General features: G+C 35.7%; 1 protein-coding gene across 2 annotated transcripts in view; it reads right to left on the bottom strand.

The window, feature by feature from the left end:
- The window catches only part of LOC111154090 (Rho associated coiled-coil containing protein kinase 2), a 140,132-nt gene that overhangs the window by 3,034 nt on the left and 116,088 nt on the right, over positions 1–21,010 (bottom strand). Inside the window, exons 21-33 of one of the 2 annotated variants that reach the window (XM_022513461.1) lie at positions 15,863–15,932; positions 14,936–15,039; positions 14,584–14,770; positions 11,470–11,563; positions 11,280–11,374; positions 10,354–10,533; positions 10,014–10,182; positions 7,870–7,940; positions 6,805–6,893; positions 6,285–6,363; positions 5,411–5,672; positions 5,115–5,328; positions 3,481–3,514 (exon numbers count right to left, since the gene is read on the bottom strand). In XM_022513461.1, coding sequence (XP_022369169.1) covers positions 3,481–3,514; positions 5,115–5,328; positions 5,411–5,672; positions 6,285–6,363; positions 6,805–6,893; positions 7,870–7,940; positions 10,014–10,182; positions 10,354–10,533; positions 11,280–11,374; positions 11,470–11,563; positions 14,584–14,770; positions 14,936–15,039; positions 15,863–15,932 — 1,648 coding nt within the window. Of the gene's footprint in view, positions 1–3,480; positions 3,515–5,114; positions 5,329–5,410; positions 5,673–6,284; positions 6,364–6,804; positions 6,894–7,869; positions 7,941–10,013; positions 10,183–10,353; positions 10,534–11,279; positions 11,375–11,469; positions 11,564–14,583; positions 14,771–14,935; positions 15,040–15,862; positions 15,933–21,010 lie in introns of those variants that run through there. The other variant, XM_022513463.1, reaches the window with a different exon arrangement.

Here is a 21,010-nt window from a genome sequence, read left to right as displayed (position 1 = left end):
CTTTTGAAAAATCTGCATTTCCTACCCTTCCGAAACCTTTGAAGTGTTTGTGAAGTGCGCACCCATGTCACAGTCTTTAAATTCTAGAAGTCTGGTCACTAGGCTGTTAGCACAATGCCTGAGAGTCTTCCTTAAAGCTCCCTCAGCCCTTGCCAGTCAGCCATCTAATTCTCATTCCAACATGAGAAAGCTTTCTCGGACTTGGTTTCAGTATATTAGTGAAGGAGCTCATTAAGGCAACACACACCAATCTCTTGCTGAAAGACTTCTATCCGAAGAAGAAAATAAAAACTCCCACAGCACAGTGTATTGGGTCCTTTTCAATCTGGTTCAATGCTTTCTCTCCAGGGACATCTTCTGCCATTCCCTGTCATTACGCTCTCCCCACTCTAACCCAATACAATGTTACAAACACATAACACGAAGTAATTCTGACAACTCAGTACCTCTGCACATGACATTTTGCCTACCATTGTCTTTTCCCCTATTTCTTTGCCTGGAAAATTACTGAACCTCCCTTTTGGGTGAGCTAGCTTGATGCCCTCAGGCAGAATTCTCCATGTTTTCCTTTGTTCCCCTGTAACACTCACTCATGCTTCTATTATAAATAACATTTTAAAAAGTACCATAACACTATCTGTTTGATTTTCTACTTAATTGATCAGTGGGTACACACTGCAGGCCTGTGAAACTTACTGGCAAAGACTGCTTTGGAAAGGAGCATTAGAACTTTGAGTTCTGCTAAAAGTACATGACACTGCCTGTTTCTTTACGTGCTGCCAATACCAGCATTAATCTTACCAGTTTGGCAGGTTTTACATTTTACTTTTATTTTAACATCTTTGCTTAATAATCAAGTTGACCGGGGCGCCTGGGTGGCTCAGTTGTTAAATATCTGCCTTCAGCTCAGGTCATGATCTCAGGGTCCTGGGATGGAACCCCGCATTGGGCTCTCTGCTCTGCGGGAAGCCTGCTTCTCCCTCTCCGACTCCCCCCATTTGTGTTCCCTCTCTCGCTGTATCTCTCGCTGTCAAATAAATAAATAAAATCTTTAAAAAAATTATAAAAAAATTAAAAATAATTATCAAGTTGACCACTTTTCCCTATTTATAGTAATGCTGGCATGTTCCTCACTGATTTTTATGTTGGGAAGAGGCAATCATATAAATGATTTATATAAGAACTCTAGAGAGAGATATAACATACACATTGCAAATATATATATATATATATATATGGTGTTTTTAAAATTTACAAGGTTTTAATTTTAATTTCAAGTAAATTTAATTTACTCCATCACTGATTTTCTTTCTTTCCTTTTACTCTTAGGAAGCTCCCCAATCCAAGATCAGATCCATATTCACCCATTTTCTTCTACGACACTTAACGGATTTATTTTTGACACTTCCAGTTGTATACAGCTTTTTCATTTTTATCCAAATAATTAGTCTGTTAGCTTCCTATATTTATAAATGGAAAAGAACAAAACTAAAATAATGATAACATGGGGCACCTGGTGGCTCAGTTGGTTGAGCATCCCACTCTAGATTTCAGCTTAGGTCATGATCTCAGGGTCATGAGATCGAGCCTTGTGTTGGGTGTAAGGCCTGCTTAAGATTCTCTCTCCCTCTCCCCAACCCCCCACCCAATAAATAAAATAATGATAACATAAGAGCTCCTCTCACCCTTAAATTTTAACTGTGTTGGCAATGCTTTATTTCTTAAAACTGGGCAAATGAGCATTTGTTGCATTTTTTGCTTTATACTTTTCTGTGTGGCTTAAACACTGCATTTTAAAGAAGACCTTTAAAAGAAAAATAATTAAAGAGAAATGCCCTCAGCAAAGACGAGCATTCTGTGTCCCACTTTGGAACAGACTAAGGATCTCTCCAAACTATCTTTATCACAAATCAACATTATATTCACAAATTTTCTGCCTTTCCAGCCCTGTTTTTTTTTTTTATTCAAAATACCAAGAAAACGTACCTTTGGAATAGGATTTCTACACATATGTTTTATAAGCTGTCAATTAACTCATTTCTACTCCTATCACCGTGAGGCAGTGCAGGATTACAGCTGGGGTTGCAGGGACTGGAACTAGAGTATCTAGATCTGAACTCACGGCTTTGTTGCTTATTTGGTGTGTGATCTCAGACACACAGTGCTTCTATGCCTTAGTCTCCACATCTGTTAAATGGAGACATGAATAGTTAAATCACAGGGTGGTTATGAGGATAAATAATTTAGTACACTTAAAGCTCACAGACGAGTGCCTGGCATACGTAGAGGCTAATGCTTATTTAACTATCACTTCCCTACAGAAAAAGGGGATTGCTGCCAAGAGTTAAAAGGAGAATCGGAACCAGGAATGTCACAAAAGCGAAAAGAAAAAAAATGTAATGGTGTAGTCATTAACAAAGACAAACACTGAGGAAAAGTTAAAATAAATCAGATGATTATTTATAGGTATTATGTTTTAGTGCATATACAAACACATTTGATGATTCTGATGATGTCTAACAAAGCCAAACATTTGTCTTAAGAAAGACAGCATACGAGTTAGTTCAACGAAAGCTAGATTATACAAAGAGCTAGAAATTAAATTACGGCTGATATCGACCAGAAATGCTGTTTCCTAGGTGTTCCTGAACGATCCTTTCACAGCTCTGTCTACTGGAATGTTATAAATTCGTGGAACATCAAAGGCCATCAAGTCCAATGCTTGCCTCCCCTCCAGAGCTGTGCTGCTCACTGTCAGATGACCTACACATGACAGACTGAGGAGGGCGCTCTTTCCCAGTATCCCCAAGCAGTCACCTGAATCAGGTACTAACACTGTTGGTGACAGGGCATTTACTATTCTAGAGCAAACCAAGTCTTCCAATTTTGGAAATCTCTGACTGCCCGATACTTTTCCCTTGCTGAGTTACAAATGTACTTCTCTGCTTGGTTCTTGTTCTAATACATCATTTACAGAAAAGTCCCCTAAATCTTTATTCCCGTTTACCATCTCCCATCCTTCCCAACAATTTCTTCAGAAGCTAAATATCCTTAATTCCTTCACTTACTCCACATTTAACACTTTCAAATGATCCATTACTCCCTCTGTTATTCTCATCTGTATATCGTCCAATTTGTGCATACTACTCTTAAAATGTGACACCCAAAATGAAATGCAAACTTTAGGGTGATTCATGTAAGACAGAGACAGATACAATTTTGTGAGTTAATGAAGCAATGGAGTCATAGATATTAAAGACAATGGATATAACGCTGCAGACACATAATAAGATACAAAATTGCATCTTAAATGCGTCCATCTTTATGCTTAAAATCTCAGAGTATATTAGACAAAAAATGTTCACAAAAATACCCTATACATTTTATAGTCAGTTTTGGTATTAGTTTTATCTACATGCAAAGTTGTGAGAGAAAGAAATCCCTATTACTTACTGTTGCTATGCAAAATGTATTAAAAAATCAATGAAGAATGATTCGAAGGGCAGGCCCAGAACTAAAAACAAAAAGCAACAAAAATAAAAAGTAAATGTGCCTCTAAATAGACCAAAATGCCAAAGTGGGGAAGAAGGGAATAACCAAGTGTTTATAAGTCAGTGAACATGAAAGCTGTTGTGTGACTGCAAACATGCGTCACTTAGTCTGAAATCTGCTCATTAATGAATTCTGTGCATTACCACAGGTAGTGAAATCATTAATTTATCAAATAGTAACAAAGAGTAAACTATATGAAAGGAGTGGAGTTCTTATAGTCCTGAATCTGAAATTATTTGCCCTTCTAGAGTCTCAATCAAAAAGAAAGATAATAATACCTATCTATTCTGCTCTACAGGAATATTTTAAAGACTAAATGCCAGAATATGCAGAAGTTGAATGAGAGAACAGATTACGGAAGCACTCTGGAAGCTGTACAGCACTAGACAGTGTAAGCTATTTTAATAGCGTAACACCTATGCATTAATAGTTCTACAATATTAAAAACAAAAACTTAATTTTTAGATGTTTTGCGCATGGCACATGGAATGACCTTCAGTGTCTCTGTGTTGAGTTTCTTCAGCTTAATTACTATCATATAATCACTAATTTTATAGTATTTAGTTTTCTCATACCTCACAGAAAAATTCAACATTCTCACTGCTGAAACAGCAATTCTACCTTTGTCATTCTAAATTATTTACTTGAGATAATAGTTTCAAGAAAAGTTTCATATTAGATGTTTGTGGTTAGAATGAAAAGATTTCTGATAATACAGCCAATGCACATCATTATTCATATACTAAAGGTCCTGTGTTAGGGAACAAAAAGGATACCTTAAATTAGATACCTGATCATATAGACTTTACCCTTTAGCTAACTAACCAAATCTTCATGGTCATTTCAGTGAATAGCAATACTTACAAATGCCGCAGTAGCTAGTAAGCCAAGAAATGTTTATTCTGCATCAAGAATGAAAGGACTGTAATGTAGCCATATGAAAATAATCCCACCAAAACATTTTGTGCATTCACCATTATCTTGGAATTTACTCCCTCATCCCAACTCTGCCTCAAATACAAGGAATGTCCACAAGGAATGCAGTTAAAATCTGCATTTTTTAAGACTGATCTCTGTTGCTCTAAGTCAGAAGCAAGTATTATTCTAAACTTGTAGATGTGAATTAAGACTTAAGATTTCGGTCCTGCATACCAAGTCATCTAACATAAAAGAGGTTAACAGGTTTGCAATACTAAACACAATGTGTGCACCTGATGCTTACAGGTCTGTGTGCACACTGTCTACTAAACCATTACATTAGTCAGTGTGCTTCTAAAATCTTAAAATATTATGTTTATATATGTAAAGATGACAAAAATGAACCTTTATATATTTTTGGTTGAATTTAATATATATGTGTGGTTTAGTAAACAAATCTGTACTACATTCAACTAAATCAATGAATGAGACATACAGACTGAAACAGTTTCAAACATTTGGTATTCCATGGATCACTGACATACCGAGCAAAGGAACACTACAATTAGGAAAGTCTGCAGCTGAGCACAAATAGCAAAATACTAAAAAAGACACAAATTTTTAATCACATTTTGATTTATTACCTTGGTTTGTTAGGGGCAAGCTGTCGACTTGGCCGTCTAATAGACTGGTTTTGTTGTATCTTCATCGAAGTTCGAGGAGATGACCGTGCAAAAGGGTCTGGAGCTGGAGGCTTTTTAGGGATCTTTTTCACCAACCGACTAACCCATTTCTGCTGCTCTTCCGTAGAATTTGCTAACAACAACAGGTTCTTTGCCGTAGAGATATCATAATAAACTATAAAGAAATATTTGAAAAAAAATTAGTATGTCTAAATTCATCTGAACAATAATGATGAAGCAAGTAATTTATTATTCACCTTTGCAAGGCGCTATGATCTCCTCCTTTTTGTCCATGTGATCTTTATGACATTTAATATGGCAGCGCCGGCACTCTAAAGCAGGAGGAGGCTTGAACATATGCCACAGTGGCTTCATACAGGCCTCACAGTTGGTTGGGAAATGATAGAGAGTAGGAATAAATTCATGTCCTTTATGGCAAATATAGTTTGATTTTTCTCCCACTGGCTCCACTGGAAATTCCTGTTCCTTCTTACTTTCTCCTTCATTGGCATACAGAATCTATAGAAAGCAAAAAAAATAATGAATGATTGCCAACAGAAATTATTTTTTAAGTAGTAACAATTCTTACAGTGTCAATAAAATAATATTAGCCTAAAACATTCAATGAGAAGAAAATGCATTTGATGTTCAAACATTAGTAGGTTCTGTCTAATCAAGAGTTTCTATGAGAAAAGTCACTGGGACAGTCACTTGGCTCACATATCAAAAAAAACATGCCTACTTATTTTCTCCACAACAGCTATGTTTTAGCAATTTTTTAAAAAGATTTTATTTATTTATTTGACAGAGAGAGAGAGAATGAGAGAGAGAACATGCGAGGAGAGAGGTCAGCTGGAGAAGCAGACTTCCCACTGAGCAGGGAGCCCGACGAGAGACTCGATCCCAGGACTCCAGGATCGTGACCTGAGTTGAAGGCAGTTGCTTAACCAACTGAGCGACCTAGGTGCCCCAAATGACCTTTAAATGGGACTAAAATTGAAAGGTAATCTAAAGAAGGCCTAAGAATAAAGAAATTTGATATGTCTTATCACACCAAGAACCTCAGTCTAAAGGTGAAAAAAAAAAAACAAAATAAATTCAACTAACCAAAAACAAAATAAAGTTATTTACCTGAAATATCCTGGGAATTTCTTTAGCGTCTGCTCTATATACATCTGTCTGTGTAACTGGTCGGACATGAAATAATTTGCTATAAAAGATTTTTAATAAAGGAATAAAATATTACCAAAGGATCAAATTACATTGGTTACCCTATACTTAGGTCAGAAGTTAAAAGCAATGACTTTGACCCATGTTAGAAGGTCAGAGGATACACTGGTTCTTTTAATTCAATCACTCCTTGAGATTTTGAGTATTTCCAGGAAATCAGAAATTTTCTAGTTAGTTTCAGAGAACAACATATTAAAGACCCATAAAATATAGATGTTTTAGCTAACTCTATATCCCAGACTTTCATCTCTATGAAGCAAATACAAGAAAATGTAACAACAGTACAGTACAAGCTATATGAGTGTACCTATCTACATACTACAGTGAGTAATAAATAGCACTAATTTGACAAAAAAAGGTCACATAATTCTCTTATACTTTAAAAGACAAAGGTTCTAAATATTTTAATAAAAACACTTACTCTATATCTAAAACCATGTAAGGGTTAGATTGTTCTTTATCTTGTTCACTGTCATAGAAAAGAATCTTCTTACTGCTTACAATCACATACTGTTAAAGAGAGGGAGGGAAGGAATTAATGACTAAAGTTAATATATATCTTATTTATTTTCTTTAAAAACAAATTCTATAGCAATAAAAATTATATAAAATACTTAAGTTAAATAACTTAGAAGTTCTCAATATACTTTTAGGAAAGTCTTTCTTAAAATAACAATAAATTTAGTTTGCATACACATTAAATAAGCAAATTGGACAGGAAATGAATTCAAATATATTTTGGACTGACTTATCTTCAATCCAGTAACACAGGTAACCTTACTGCTATGGTTTGAAATGTCTGTGTCCCCCAAATTTTAATGTAAAACCCTAATACCTAATGAGATGGTGTTAGCGGGAAGGGCCTTTGGAAGGTGAATGAATAGGCCATGAGAGAAGAGACCTCCTGAATGGGATTAGTGCCCTTATACAGGGGCTCCAGAGAGATCCCTAGCTCCGTCCCCCTGTGAGAACACGGCAAGAAGTCTGCAATGTGAAAGAGGGCCTTCCCAGAATCCAACCATTTGGCACCCTGATCTTAACTTCCAGGCCCCGAACTGTGAGAAATAAATTTCTATTGTTCATACCCTAACCAGTCTGTTTTGTTATAGCAGCCTGAATAGACTAAGACATTTACCAAAAATGAACATCACAATATCAATAAATCATAGTAACAGAGGAAAAGAAATTATTAGGGCTTCCTGTCATACCCAGAGTTGTTTTCCCACTGAAACAGCAGAACACCAAGGCCAACCGACTTTTGTTTTCCTACCACCAAAACCTGTTTTATTATTATGATGATGAAAGGTTGTTTGTTTGTTTGTTTCTTCATAAAGATATACAAAATCACATCATTCCAAATCAGGAATACAAAGTTTTATGTGTCTAAAAGTTCTAGTTATATGTATATCTTACAACTACAAATGTGAAATGGCTATGGACAAACCAAAAGCAAAATAAAAGAACCATATTCAAAAGCACCATTTACCTTTTTAACCCATCCAAATTTCTTAGTGTTGTTTCGTACAGGTAATGAAAGCCATCCTTCTAGTCTTGATTCTATAAATAAGCAGAAGATATGAGGATAAATTTAGCAATTCTAAGAAAATGCACAATTCAATAAAATTTTAATATAAAAGTCACAGAACAAATCAAATATGCCTTTCAGGATTTATCACTATACGTTATCAAGGCTGTAATAATACTGCAGGGTGAGTATAAGCAAGTTATGAAATGCCAAACAAAATCCAGGTTACAGCACATTGAAAATATATGTTCTATAGCTTATAAAGTCAAATGCTTCCTGATGACTAAATCCATGCATCTGCGAAGTTGAACAGAAAAGGTACAAGAAAGAGAAGCAATTCTCTATTCTCACTAGTGCACCTGTATTAGAATTCTTTATTTTTCCTTTGGAAGAGGCCTATTTATTAATATAGTGCATATGTATCTTCTTCAAAGAGAAATCATTTTAAGTGAGTAATTACATGATCAGAGAAAGTGGATGTTTTAAATGGCTAAAATAAAATGAAATAAAATTGTGTAAATTACTGATCAAATCTGGTTAGTGAATAGCAATATAACTAAAAACATTTCTAAATTCCAAAATAGCAAAATCAGTAAAATTCTAGTTCAACAAAGGAAACTGCCTGAATCCTCAGAATTTGTTCCAGTGGCATGTGACCAGTACCATTTAATGGAATAATTAGGGGCAACAAGTATTTCTGGAAGTTATTCTGATAGTCACGTATTGAACTGTGCTGGATGCTTAACATCCATTTTCTTGAATTCTTACAACCCTACAGGAAGGCCACACAGGGATGCACCAGACTCCAGAACCTATACTCTCTCACATCAACAACCTTCCAGACTCTGTGAACAGAAATGCTGTCATTAAAAAGTCTATATAGTGTACCTGTCTGGACATGGTCCTATACCAGCTTAAGGGACCAAATCAGATAATCTGTAACAATGAGTACATATGCCTGGGCAATGTGACAACAAGGTAAATACAGCTATTTCACTTTGCATTCAGTTAGTAAGAGACTACATTTTACCTTCTATTCAACTGCTCATACACTAATTTCCTGTGGCATTTACATTAAACGTGGTTTGTAATTACATGAACTTCATGTTAAATAGAGATTTTATATGTTTTCCATCTAGTTTCTTCATTTAAAACTCTAAGTCCTTTTAGGGCAGAGACTGGGTCAAAGTGTCTTGAACTCTCTTTTAAGGCCTAACACAATGCAATGAAAACCTACATACACCTCTCAGTCTACGTGGTGTTTTTTGTGCTGTCACTCTTAACATGAAACTTCAGAAAGAATTTCTCGTTGGCTAAAAATGGATGACGCAGGCAATAAAACCAAATGCTCTTAAATGATATAAAGTCGACAAAATAAGTCTATCAAACGTAACAGCAACGCCATATGACAATACCTTTAAAACTTCTTTGTTCATGCAGCATTTTCTTTTTAACTGAGACCAGAACAATTTGTTAGAGTTAATGAACATTAGTTAATGTTACAAAGAAAAAAAGGGACTGAAATTAAGGGTAGCGGGGAAAACCTCAAAGGTGAAAAATTTTCAGGATATCACCTGTACCGTTAGGTTCCGATGAAATAGGTAAGTAAGGCAAAGATTCTTCTTCTGAGTCAGAATCAGGGTCAAGAAGCATATGAGAACTGGAAGGCTTAGTGGCAATATTGAGAGAAGTAGAGGAACGTTGGTAGGTGAATGACATGGATTCCATAGTGCGTGATTGAGTGATATGAACTAAACACCCAACATAAAAGGAAAGGAAGTAAGAATGCAGAAAAAAGAGAAAATAAAATGAAAATTTGAAAAAAGAGCTACCTATAATACATAAAGAGCTAATTTAAGTAACTAAATATGTGGAATTTTCTTTTGCATTTTTTTCACAAGAATTTTTGTCAAAAATCGAATATATAATGTAAGTTTAAATGACTGTTTGAAGCCCACCCCAAGGAGTATGCTTTTTTCTTAAAGAAGTGACAAACATTTTTCTCAGGAGCAGTCACTCTCAGGACTTAACACAATCAACTGCTTTATATTTAAGACAAAGTTTTTCAATAAAAAATAACGTAAGAGGTGAAGATAAGCCTATACCTGGAAATCCATCATCTGCCTCAGCATCCCCTGGTCCACTGCCGATACTGGAACTATCCAGACCGATGTGCAATGCTTGGAGCTGTGACCGCAGCTGCTCAATGTCACTATCTTTACTGTCCAGTGTCATCTGCAGTTCAATCCGAATCTGGCTCTCTTCAGCTATTTGCTACAAGAGATTAAATCATGTTAAATTAATTGGATACCAGACACCTCATAATTTTAATTCAGTAACAATTATGAAGTAATAGGAATGTTCTATAACCAATACAATAAAATACTTAAAATACTCTGCTTCTTAAAAAAAGTCTTCAACGTAGAGTTCAAGAAGTATTCTTACAGCCTGCATTTCGTTCAGTTCTTTCTGATACTTGATCATCTGCTGAGTCAGTTTTTCACGTTCAGATTTAAGCTCCATATGCAGCTTTCTGTTCTCTTTCTCTTTTCTCCTCACATCAGTGTCACTACCACGCTTGACGGGTTCTTTTCGATTCATGATCTCAGCCAACTTATTCACAGCCTTAAAAACAAAAATAAATAGGTAATCAAATAAAATAAATCGTACTGATGGTTCTTAGTAATTCACCAACAGCAAGTTATATGACCACTAATAATCTCCTTCCCTATACACACGGGGCAACGGAGAAATACTGTCTATATTAAATAATATATTGCCTTCGTTATTCTTCATCTTCTTCCAAATTACGTTAGTTTTTCACTCTCATGTTTTCTGAGAAATGTAATTTAAAATGTTTACAGGTTGGATCTGATGTCACTTTCTACAATTTTAAGTTTTTAGTTTCAAGAGAGACTTCTGCTAGGCAGGTCCACTTCTATTCTGGAGGAAGGAAACTTTGCATTGGCATCGTGTTAGTAAAACAGAGTAAGTCCAACCAGAGAACTGAGCATCTGGGACCCACAGAGATTCATGCTGTATATACACAGCCATAGAACTGGCAGAAGGATGGTTCAAGAGCCAAAGGGGCCTTTTCGGACTAACCCTTTCTTAGGCTGTCAGCAAATGTTCACTCAGTCATTTCTTAAGAGCAAAAGATTTACCAGATGACAATAAAAAATTAGGAGGGAATGTGATTTCACATGGAAAAATTACGGAACTTGAAGTAAACATTGAACTGAACAATGTTAGCCAAATTTAGCTGCGTGCAACCAGGTGAAAATGCCAATACACTCAATAACCACTACAGCTAATCTGCAGAGGGAGATGAACTAGATTTCAAAATCCTCTTTACATTGTGTCACACCTACTTGAGTTTTGAGTGTTCGCTCTGTGAGCAGCTGCTTCTCCAACTGTGCCTTAATAGCGGCTGCGCTGGTCTCCTCATCCTTCAGCCGTGACAGCTCTGAAACATGGGGTGTCAAGACTATATTAATAACTACAGCAACGAGAAAACACTAGGCAAATTTAAAAGCAACTTTATTCTTTGTTAATACATACGTTCTTGGGCATCTTTTAATTTGTTATTTAATTCTTCTTTCTCATTTGCAAGATTGGCGACATCACTAGTTAGTGTCCTGTTTGTTTCTTCAAGCTAAAAAATGAAAGTGGAAAAAAAATTATATCCCAATTTAAAAAATCTAAATTATAAAGCAATCATTCAAAATAAAAGTAGACTAGAATGATGCTAAAACTCTTATTTTTCTAAGTACATCTATCTCTACACTTTGTGGCTTTGTGGAACATTATGGAACTTCACTGATGAGAATTTTGCTAACCATCAGACTTCGTGAGTACCCCAGGAAGCCAAAACCTGCTCCTTCTCTCAAAAAGCCTTAGCAGCATTTTTAATGAGAAAAACACTTAATAAACTAAAAACAAACATTATAACAAAGCACTGTATTTCATCATCCAGAATAAACATATTTTAGGGTTTTTTTTTTTTTAATTTTATGTATAGTTATCTGACAGAGAGAGAGAGAGAGAGAGAGATAGAGAGAGAGCACAAGCAGGCAGAGCAGCAGGCAGAGGGAGAGGGAGAAGCAGGCTCCCTGCTGAGTAAGGAGCCTGACATGGGGCTCAATCCCAGGACCCTGGGATCATGACCTGAGCCAAAGGCAGAGGCTTAACACACTGAGCCACCCAGGCGCCCCAAACAAATTTTAAAATGGTAGAATTTCTTTCAGAATATTTTATTTATTTAATTTTTTTTTTTTCAGTGTTCCAAGTCAGAATATTTTAAAACAAAATAAAATTTTACTAAAGAAGCTGACATCCTTGTTTATTATTATCACAAATCCTACTCCTACTCTTCTTTCCCACCCAAAAGAAACTGTATTATGAATTATGTATTCATACTTCTCACCCATGACTATACAGTTTTCTTACAAACACATAAAACAATAAAGAGTGTGGTTTTGTGTGATTATAAATTGTCCATAATCACACTGTATCTTTTTGTAACTGCTTTCACTGGACATTATATTAATTAAACTGTTGACTATAAGGATCTTAATTTATTTTAACTGAGCCAGAACTTCCACCTTCTACCTCATTTCATTTATCTATGTATTCGTCTATGGTTAAGACATTTGAATTTTGGAGGCACCTGGTTGGCACAGCCACCTAAGCATCTACCTTCAGCTCAAGTTAAGATCTCAGGGTCCTGGGATTGACCCCCAAGTCTGGCTTTGCTTAGCAAGGAGCCTGCTTCTCCCTCTCCCTCTGCCACTCCCGCAGTTTGTGCTCTCTCACTCTCATCTCTCTCTCACATAAATACATAAAATCTTTTTTTTTTTTTTAAGATTTTATTTGTTTATTTTTTTGGCAGAGAGAGACACAGTGAGAGAAGGAACACAAGCAGGGGATTTGGTAGAGGGAAAACAGGCTTCCTGCGGAGCAGGGAGCCCGATGTGGGGCTCAATTCCAGGACCCTGGGATCATGACCTGGGCTGAAGGCAGATGCTTAATGACTAAGTCACCCAGGCACCCAATGAATAAAATCTTTTAAAAGAAATAAAATAAGAAAATAAACTTCCACATATCCTTAAGAACCACCCTCTCAGGTCCCCTCCCTGTTTGGGAGCTTTGTACTACTAATGATAAACTAAAGTTTATCATTCAATAAACTTCACTTTGGGGCACCTGGGTGGCTCAAATGGTTTTAAGCGTGTGCCTTTGGCTCAGGTCATGATCCCAGGGTCCTGGAATAGAGCCCCGCACTGGGCTCCCTGCTCAGTGGGGAGCATGTTTCTCCTCTCTCTCCCTTTGGTGCTCCCCCTAATCTGTCAAATAAATAAATAAAACCTAAAAAAAAAAAAAAAAGACATTTGAATTTTTGCTATTATAAACATTTATGCTGCTATGAAAACTGTGCCTAAATTTCTCCAGCATATTTATCATAACACAGACTTTCTTTAGATTATGTGAACATTGAAACTTTCATATTTTGAATATTGAAAATACTTAAATAATAAATACTTAAAGTTGCCATACCACTTACTATACTATGCCACCTACATTTACACTCTCCATAGTTGTAAATAAGAATGTCAGTTCCCACATGTCTTTCAAACACTTGAAGTTAGTGAGATACTTAATTTTGCCATTATAATGAGTATGAAGTGGTATTTCAAAGCTATTTTATCCAGCCTTTCCTAAATACTAGTTAGATTAAGCATCTGCTTATGTTTTTAGGGTTTCCTCTTTTGGCCCATTTTTCTTCTGTATTGTTTAACTTTTTCTTCATGAGCTTGAAGGAGTGCCACACGTGTTCCTGATACTAGCCCTTGTTTAATGAATACATTACAAATATCTTCTCCCTCTAAGTTGTTTGTTGTCTTCTGCTATAGTAAGTTTTAGATTTCATTCTAATTGTTTAAAATTTTTCTTTTTCACATTTAGATCTTTATGATAGCTAGAATTTGTGCTCACTTCGGCAGCACATATACTATGATAGCTAGAATTTATTTTTGTTATGTTGTAAAAGGTAAGGATCTAACTGTATTCCTTTCCCTTTAAAAAGAAAGTCATCCCAAACCATTTATTACAACTAAATCCTTTCCCAGCAATGTGTCTATTTCCACCACAAGCATCTATCACATTCCTGTATGTGCAAGAATCTGGTTCTGGCCTCCCTACTCATTTCCACTGAACGGGATTAAATATCATTGTTCTAATACCACACTTTTTATCCACTATAGCAATTTAATAACAGATTCAACTACATGATACTTTACTTCTCTTTGAAATTTTCATTACAATTTTTTTCAACCTGCATAGGAGTACCTTCATGGTAGTTTCAAGATTCTTTTCAAATAAACTTTGTTTAACAAGAAGAAAAAGGCTTATACCGTTTCTGTGTCTGGTATTTCCCTTTCACTTTAGTTCTTTCACTCTGAATTTACCAACAGGTAGACCCACTGGAAGTAGTTCTTTTTTGAGCCTCTGTCTGCCAAACACTGAGAAGCTAATGTTCACTGGATCCAAAATCCTACAGCTGGCATGTTAAGATTTTTCATTTCCATCTGTAGTATCTTCCCTGGTGCTTTTAAGGAAGACTGATGATAAAGTAATTTAATTAAAATAAAAAAAATTACTAGATATTTTACTTACAGATGCAATTGTAGCATCTTTTTCAGTGAGTTCCTGTTTGTGTCTAGCCATCATCTCTTTGATCTCAAGCTCCTTCATGATTTTCTCTTTTTCCAAATCAGAATACTGCTCTTCAGCAATTGAACGAGCCAGCTGCTCAGAATCTGCTTTGGTCAAGGTGATCTCCAGTTGAGCAGCCAAGGAGTCCCTACGTTTTAATGATACATTATTTTAATGTCCAATTTTCATTAGGAAGTCAAAGTTTTTGTCTAATGTACTTCATCAACAAATTCTTACTTGCACTATTGTAGGTAGGCATTGTTGTAGAAGAGAACATGACTATGAACAAAAGATACAAGGATCGTAGCTTTACCTTTCCTCCTGTAAGTCCTGTTTCTTCTGTTGTAATTCTTTACAAAGTTTGGTCTTTTCTTCACATTCTTCTTTAAGTTCCCTCACCTGTGTTTTATAGAGGGTCTAAATAGCAAAAGAGAACAGAAACATATCATTGCCACCACTACCACCATCATCTTCATCATCAATTTTATTTCTAAATTCAAAGTCTATCCAGACAAAGTCAAGTTGGACACATACAAATATGTTCCTGAACACTGAGCAATGTTGGGCCCTTGAGCAAATTAATAGTGAATGAGCCTTTCTGGTAAATCAACCAATTAACTAATTGAAGTTCCACTAACAATTTAGAAGATAGATTTTCAACTGGATATCAGACTGAGGTTTCTCATTAAATGACACAGATAGGCAGAATCAATAAAGAGGCAAAAAGATATTACTAATCTAGACAAAAAAAATTCTTGTTAGCTTAAATGAAATACAGGGGACATTACTACTTATTTTAAAACCAATCTAAAAAAGTACAAACATTAAAATGACAATTTTTTTTTCACTATGAAAATTCTACCTCAAAAAGCAATCATTTAAAAAAAAGCAATCATTTTTCCTATTATATGTTAATAAAAAAATGACTCAAAAAATCAGCTTGAATAGAAAGAATTATTAGGGGAAAAAAGCAATCATTTTTTAATCAACTTCATAAAGTATGTACTTAGAACTATATTTCTAGCAATGATAATAGGCTTCTGTTAAGCTACCAATAGTCATTTGCCCACTTGTTCTTTTTATATGAATTGTGTAGAACAAAACAACCTACCCAAATCCCTGTCTGGTGTTTGCTCTAAGAATCTATTCTAAAGACAAGACTCTTTCTAGTTCTGCAGCAAAAAACTTTTTTAAATTCTACAAAGATGATAATTTTCAAATTAATGTATCCGGAACTTACTGAGAAATACTGCTCTGCTTCAAGCTGATCCTGAAGTTCTTTCATTTGCCCGTCCGCATCTTGACGTTCTCTGTGGGGACATCGAAGAAAAGGTTCAAATAAGCTATACACAAAATAAATAAGCAACTCTTGAAATGTGGCCGAGGGAACCACTGGGCATCCCTGGATCCTTAAAAAAAAACCAAGAAGTCAAATTATTTAAATAATACTAATCATCATTGCATTGTTGTTTTAATTCTCATTCTCTCAGGAGTGTGTATGGACTTTTGAAGTTATAGAACATATAATGATTCATCACTCCAACAGCTAATGAATGAAATGTGTTTTGTATGCTGTGTTTTGAAATTTTGTTTTAATTTCTAACACAAAAAATATCATTAGATATAACTGACATAAATAAAAATTTGTATAAAGGCATCCTAAACCAAATAGTGATTAAAGCAGTAATACTAATTTACATAGCCTCAACCATTCACTGTGATCAGCCATTTCTGCCAACCAAGTAGGAGAATTAAAAGAACACCTGAAAATCGGTTATCTTAGGATGAGTGAAAAAAATGACAGGGAGGGAAGGAGTGCTCATTTTTATGTTTAAATGTGGATGTTAACTACACAGATCTATATGTTTTGTAAAAATTCATTGATCTCTACATATCATTTATGTTCTTTTTTCTGTATATATATTAATCTTCAATAAAGCAATAAAGTTAAATAAAAAATAAGTAAAATAAAAAGCAAGCCCAACAACACATTTAAGAGGTTGGGTTGGAGTAAGTTAAACTCTAGGGTTACCAAAAAAATAAAAATCACAATTATTCCAACTCAAAACTAAGAGGGAAAAAAGCAAGCTGGAGAACAACACAACATATACAATACAATTAAAAAACAACACCCCCCCCCAAAAAAAAAACTAAAAAAACCTCATCCCTGTATACACTTAAAAGGATGTATATAGTAGAGACAAAGAAGGAGGTATGGAAGGATAACGAACAAACTGTTATATTATGTTCTCTCTGGAAAGATGAACTATACTTGCATTCGTAAGGGGGAACATGGGGCACCTGGGTGGCTCAGTTAGCATCCAGCTCTTGATTTCTCCTCAGGTCACGATCTCAGGGTTGTGGGACTGATCCCAGTGTCAGGCTCCATGCTCAGCGGGGAGATTCTGCAGATTCTCTCTCTTCCCTCTCCCTTTGCACTCCCCACCCCAATATGTGCTCACTTTCTCTCTCTCTAAAATAAATAAGGGGCGCCTGAGTGGCTCAGTCAAGTGTCTGTCTGCCTTTGATTCAGGTCATGATCTCAGGGTCCTGGTATAGAGCCCTGAATCGTCAGGCTCCCTGCTCAGCAGGGAAGCAGGCTCTCCTCCTGCCACTCCCCCTGCTTGTGTTCTCTAGCCTTCTTTCTTTCTCAAATAAATAAAATCTTTGAATAAGTAAACCAATCTTTTAAAAAAATAAAGGGGAGTATATACTGTTTTCTCTTTCTTTTTAAATACAGTTCTGAGTATTTTACAGGGAGAAAACATTTGAATGCCACTTGGAATATTCAAAAATATATACAGCAAGAAAGACTCAGATTTAATAATTTAATCATACTCTTTTCAATCCGTGTATTACTTAAAGCTTTTATTCTTATTCTCACTTAAGGTAATTTGGCCACTTTCTTTACTTCTTGGTTCTTAAAACATTGATAAAAAGGAAGTAATCACTCAATATCACTTGTCTGTGTTATATCTGTGTTTTATTATTAAGGCGTGTACTATTAAACATGATGATTCTTATTTTTCTGAGTCAAAAATGTGAAAGAAATGTACATATAAAATATAAAAGGTCCATTTTTAAAATGATCTCATCATTACCAGTTAAGCCCAATTGCAGCAAACCTCAGTAGACTTTTAAATCATGAACTTGACAAGCTGCTATTATTCCTTTATATATAACTTTAAAAAACTAACATTGACCAGGCATTTAAGAAAGTATTTTTTTAAAAAATAACCACACAGTATGCACATGGTTACAATTAAGCAGTACAGAATAGCACAGAAAAAATTACAATGAAAAAGCAGCAGTCTCCTTACCCTAATCATCCTCCTTAGCCTACTCCTACCACCCCAAGAGGAATTTCCTTTATTTCATTTCTGTGTTTTGTTCTTTTGACAGTTACCTCCACATCTCAGCTTATTTCTGGACACAAATTTAAAATATTACTTACCAATTCTCTGCTGTCAGGGTACCAAGTGAGCTCTTACCATCCCTAACCTCTCCCCACCCCTATAATACAGTTATATCATTGGCCTCAGCCACATAACCACGCTTTACTTCATACTGCATCAACCGTAAACCACAACAACCCCCGACCCCCGCGCCAGTTTTTGATGAGAACTGCAACACTCCCATCCTTTCTTTTGTTTTTGAAATTTCATGAGAAAATGTCTAAATGTGGGTCTTTTCTTACTTATTTTCTGAGTCCTTTCAATCCAAAGACTTCTCTTTCAGCCATGGGAAACTGTTTTCTATTTCTTATTTTTAAAAGATTTTATTTACTTATTAGAGAGAGAGAGTGTGTGAGCACACATGAGCAGGGAGAGGAGAAAGAGAAGCAGACCTCCCCTGCTGAGCAGGAAGCAGGACTTGGAGCTCAATCCCAGGACCCCGAAATCATGACCTGAGCTGAAGGCAGACACTTAACCGACTAAGCCATGCCGGCACCTCTATTATTTAATAACTTCCTTCACTTGGTTTCTCTAGACTTCTTTGTCTGGTGCTAGAATTCCTGGGACCAGTCTCTGTGTCTTACCTATTTCTCTCATAACTTCCATGTCACTCCCTTTTGTTCCATGTTTGATGAAATTTCTTTGAATTTTTCTTTGAACCATCCTAATAAATGTATATCAGTCATTTTTAACATTTGACAGCTCTTCCTATTCTGGCTGCCCTTTTTGCATTATGTCAGGTTCTTGTTTATTGGAAGTAGTATCTCCTAGAAGTTTTGATCAATACTACTTATTACCAATAGGCTTTTTTTTGGTTTGTGCTTCTTTTGTTAATTTCTCTTCCTCCCTTGATATATTTTTCATCTGGGGATATGTTTCCTTTTTCTTTATCATAGTCTTTATCCTTAGTCCTGCATACTATCCTCAAATGCTAGTGATACTTGGTTATTCACTTACAAAGGAGGTGGTATTTTAATTTTAATTTTAAATTTTACTCTCTATGCATGTGGAAGCGGATTTCTAACTGGCAAACTTCAGTTTAAGATGAGAGGTTTAAAAAGCCACATAAGCAGGAGGACTCCTAAAAGGCAAAATGAGAACTTAGTCCATACTAGCAGTTCTAATTCTCTGCAGAGGATATGCCCAATTTCTATAGAGGGACTGCTCTGTAGGAACCCAAGTAGTGGTAGTGCCTGGCTACAGACATTTCTGCAAGGGTTGGTGGGAAGAGTATGATCAGCAGATTGTTCCACTTATAGCATCAGATCTTACTCTAGCCCTTCAAGGTACTTGATTTGAATAATGAAACATTTTCTTCTTCACTAATATCCCACTTCATACATACTCCTTGCTGTTGCTTCCCTTGTCCTATACATCATTAGCGAGGTTTCCACTTGCCATAACCTCTTTACTAAAGAAACTTCTAATCTTCCAATCCATTGTAATTCTTGATAAGTGTTTATGCATTTTAAAAAATTCCCTTACTAAAGGTTTTACTGGCATCTTGGAAGGAAGAAAAGACACACATGTTAACCATTTTCAAATGCAAGCCTACATAACAATTGATATGTAAATTCCCACTGCATGAATGTATCATTTTATCCTGGTACTTCACTTATGTACCCATTTTACCTCTCCTGAAGGAGTAACTTCTGACAAAATGCTACTAAGATTCTTAAAGGTAGGAAATGTAGCTGATTCATCTTTGAATCTCCCATAATGACTATAAGTGCCTTACATATTCATACAACATTGGAGAATGTACTATGTGCAAGACATTAATCAGGGGTTGGAGAGAACAAAACATAAAAAAGAGATAGTTGCCATTCAGGGAACTTATAATGTACTACATGGTTAAGACAACAAATATGAGTTCTTTGGAGATAAGGAGTTAGGAACTGAGGAATTAAGAAACAACAGATCCATGTGTACTTACAAAGAAACAAGGGGCATATATACTAAGTACTATAAATTTGGAATAAACAAAATGTAATTAGAACAACAGAGGAAACACAATCTAGATGTTTAATCAGCTCTTACATTCATATAACCACTATGGCTAGAAGAGATACTATGGATACTACAGACACAATGGAGAATATCTATTTAGTCAAGTTGTTTTAAGGGTCCACAGCTTGCACTCTTAACCAAAACTGGGCCAATGAATTCCATCCTAGAACTTTGGGTACTTTCTGGAATTGGGGTCCAGAAAAGTAGTATCAGAGTCTCTCCAAATAAATGAAGCTATAAGGCATATCTCTAGAGCCTTTCTTGAAAGACCAAGTTTTCTGTTAAATGGAAAAAGCTAGGTCTAAATGGGAGAAGAATATAGCTAATATATAGGGCAAACAAACAAAGATGAAGATCCCTAAATATTGTTCAAGTTTCTAGTTCTAATTTTCAAAAGTTGAAATCTCATCAAGTTTAAGAGTCCAGGTTTACCCAGGCAACAGATCAGCAAAAAAAACCCCTCAAAATCTTTTTAATCATCCTTTCCTAGATCACGTCAATATTTGAATGCTTGACCATCCTTTAATAAGTAGTGTCAATTTTATTGACCGGTCACAGGTATGTAAAAAGCAAGCAATTAGCAATGATGATGATAAGAGAGGAATAGTAGTAGTAGTATAGCAGGTTATAGATACATATTTTTAAAGATTTTAATTATTTGTCAGAGAGGGAGAGAAAGAGAGTGCATGTACAAGCAGGGGGAGTGGCAGGCAGAGGGAGAAGCAGGCTCCCCACTGAGCAGGGAGGCCAATGTGGGACTCCAGCCCAGGACCCTGGGATCATGACCAGAGCCAAAGGCAGATGCTTAACTAACTGAGCCACCAAGACATCCCTGCAGTACAGCAGTATTAACAGTAACAGCTGTACTAGTAATGGCCCCTACCGTTTATTGTGTGCTAGATACTGTAAATGTATCATTGTCA

Source organism: Enhydra lutris, unplaced genomic scaffold (genome assembly GCF_002288905.1).
Source record: "Enhydra lutris kenyoni isolate GAN:26980312 unplaced genomic scaffold, ASM228890v2 scaffoldscaffold35, whole genome shotgun sequence".
NCBI lineage: Eukaryota > Metazoa > Chordata > Mammalia > Carnivora > Mustelidae > Enhydra > Enhydra lutris.
Note: the sequence above shows the minus strand (reverse complement) of the source record. Positions and strands in the feature narration are given on the sequence as shown.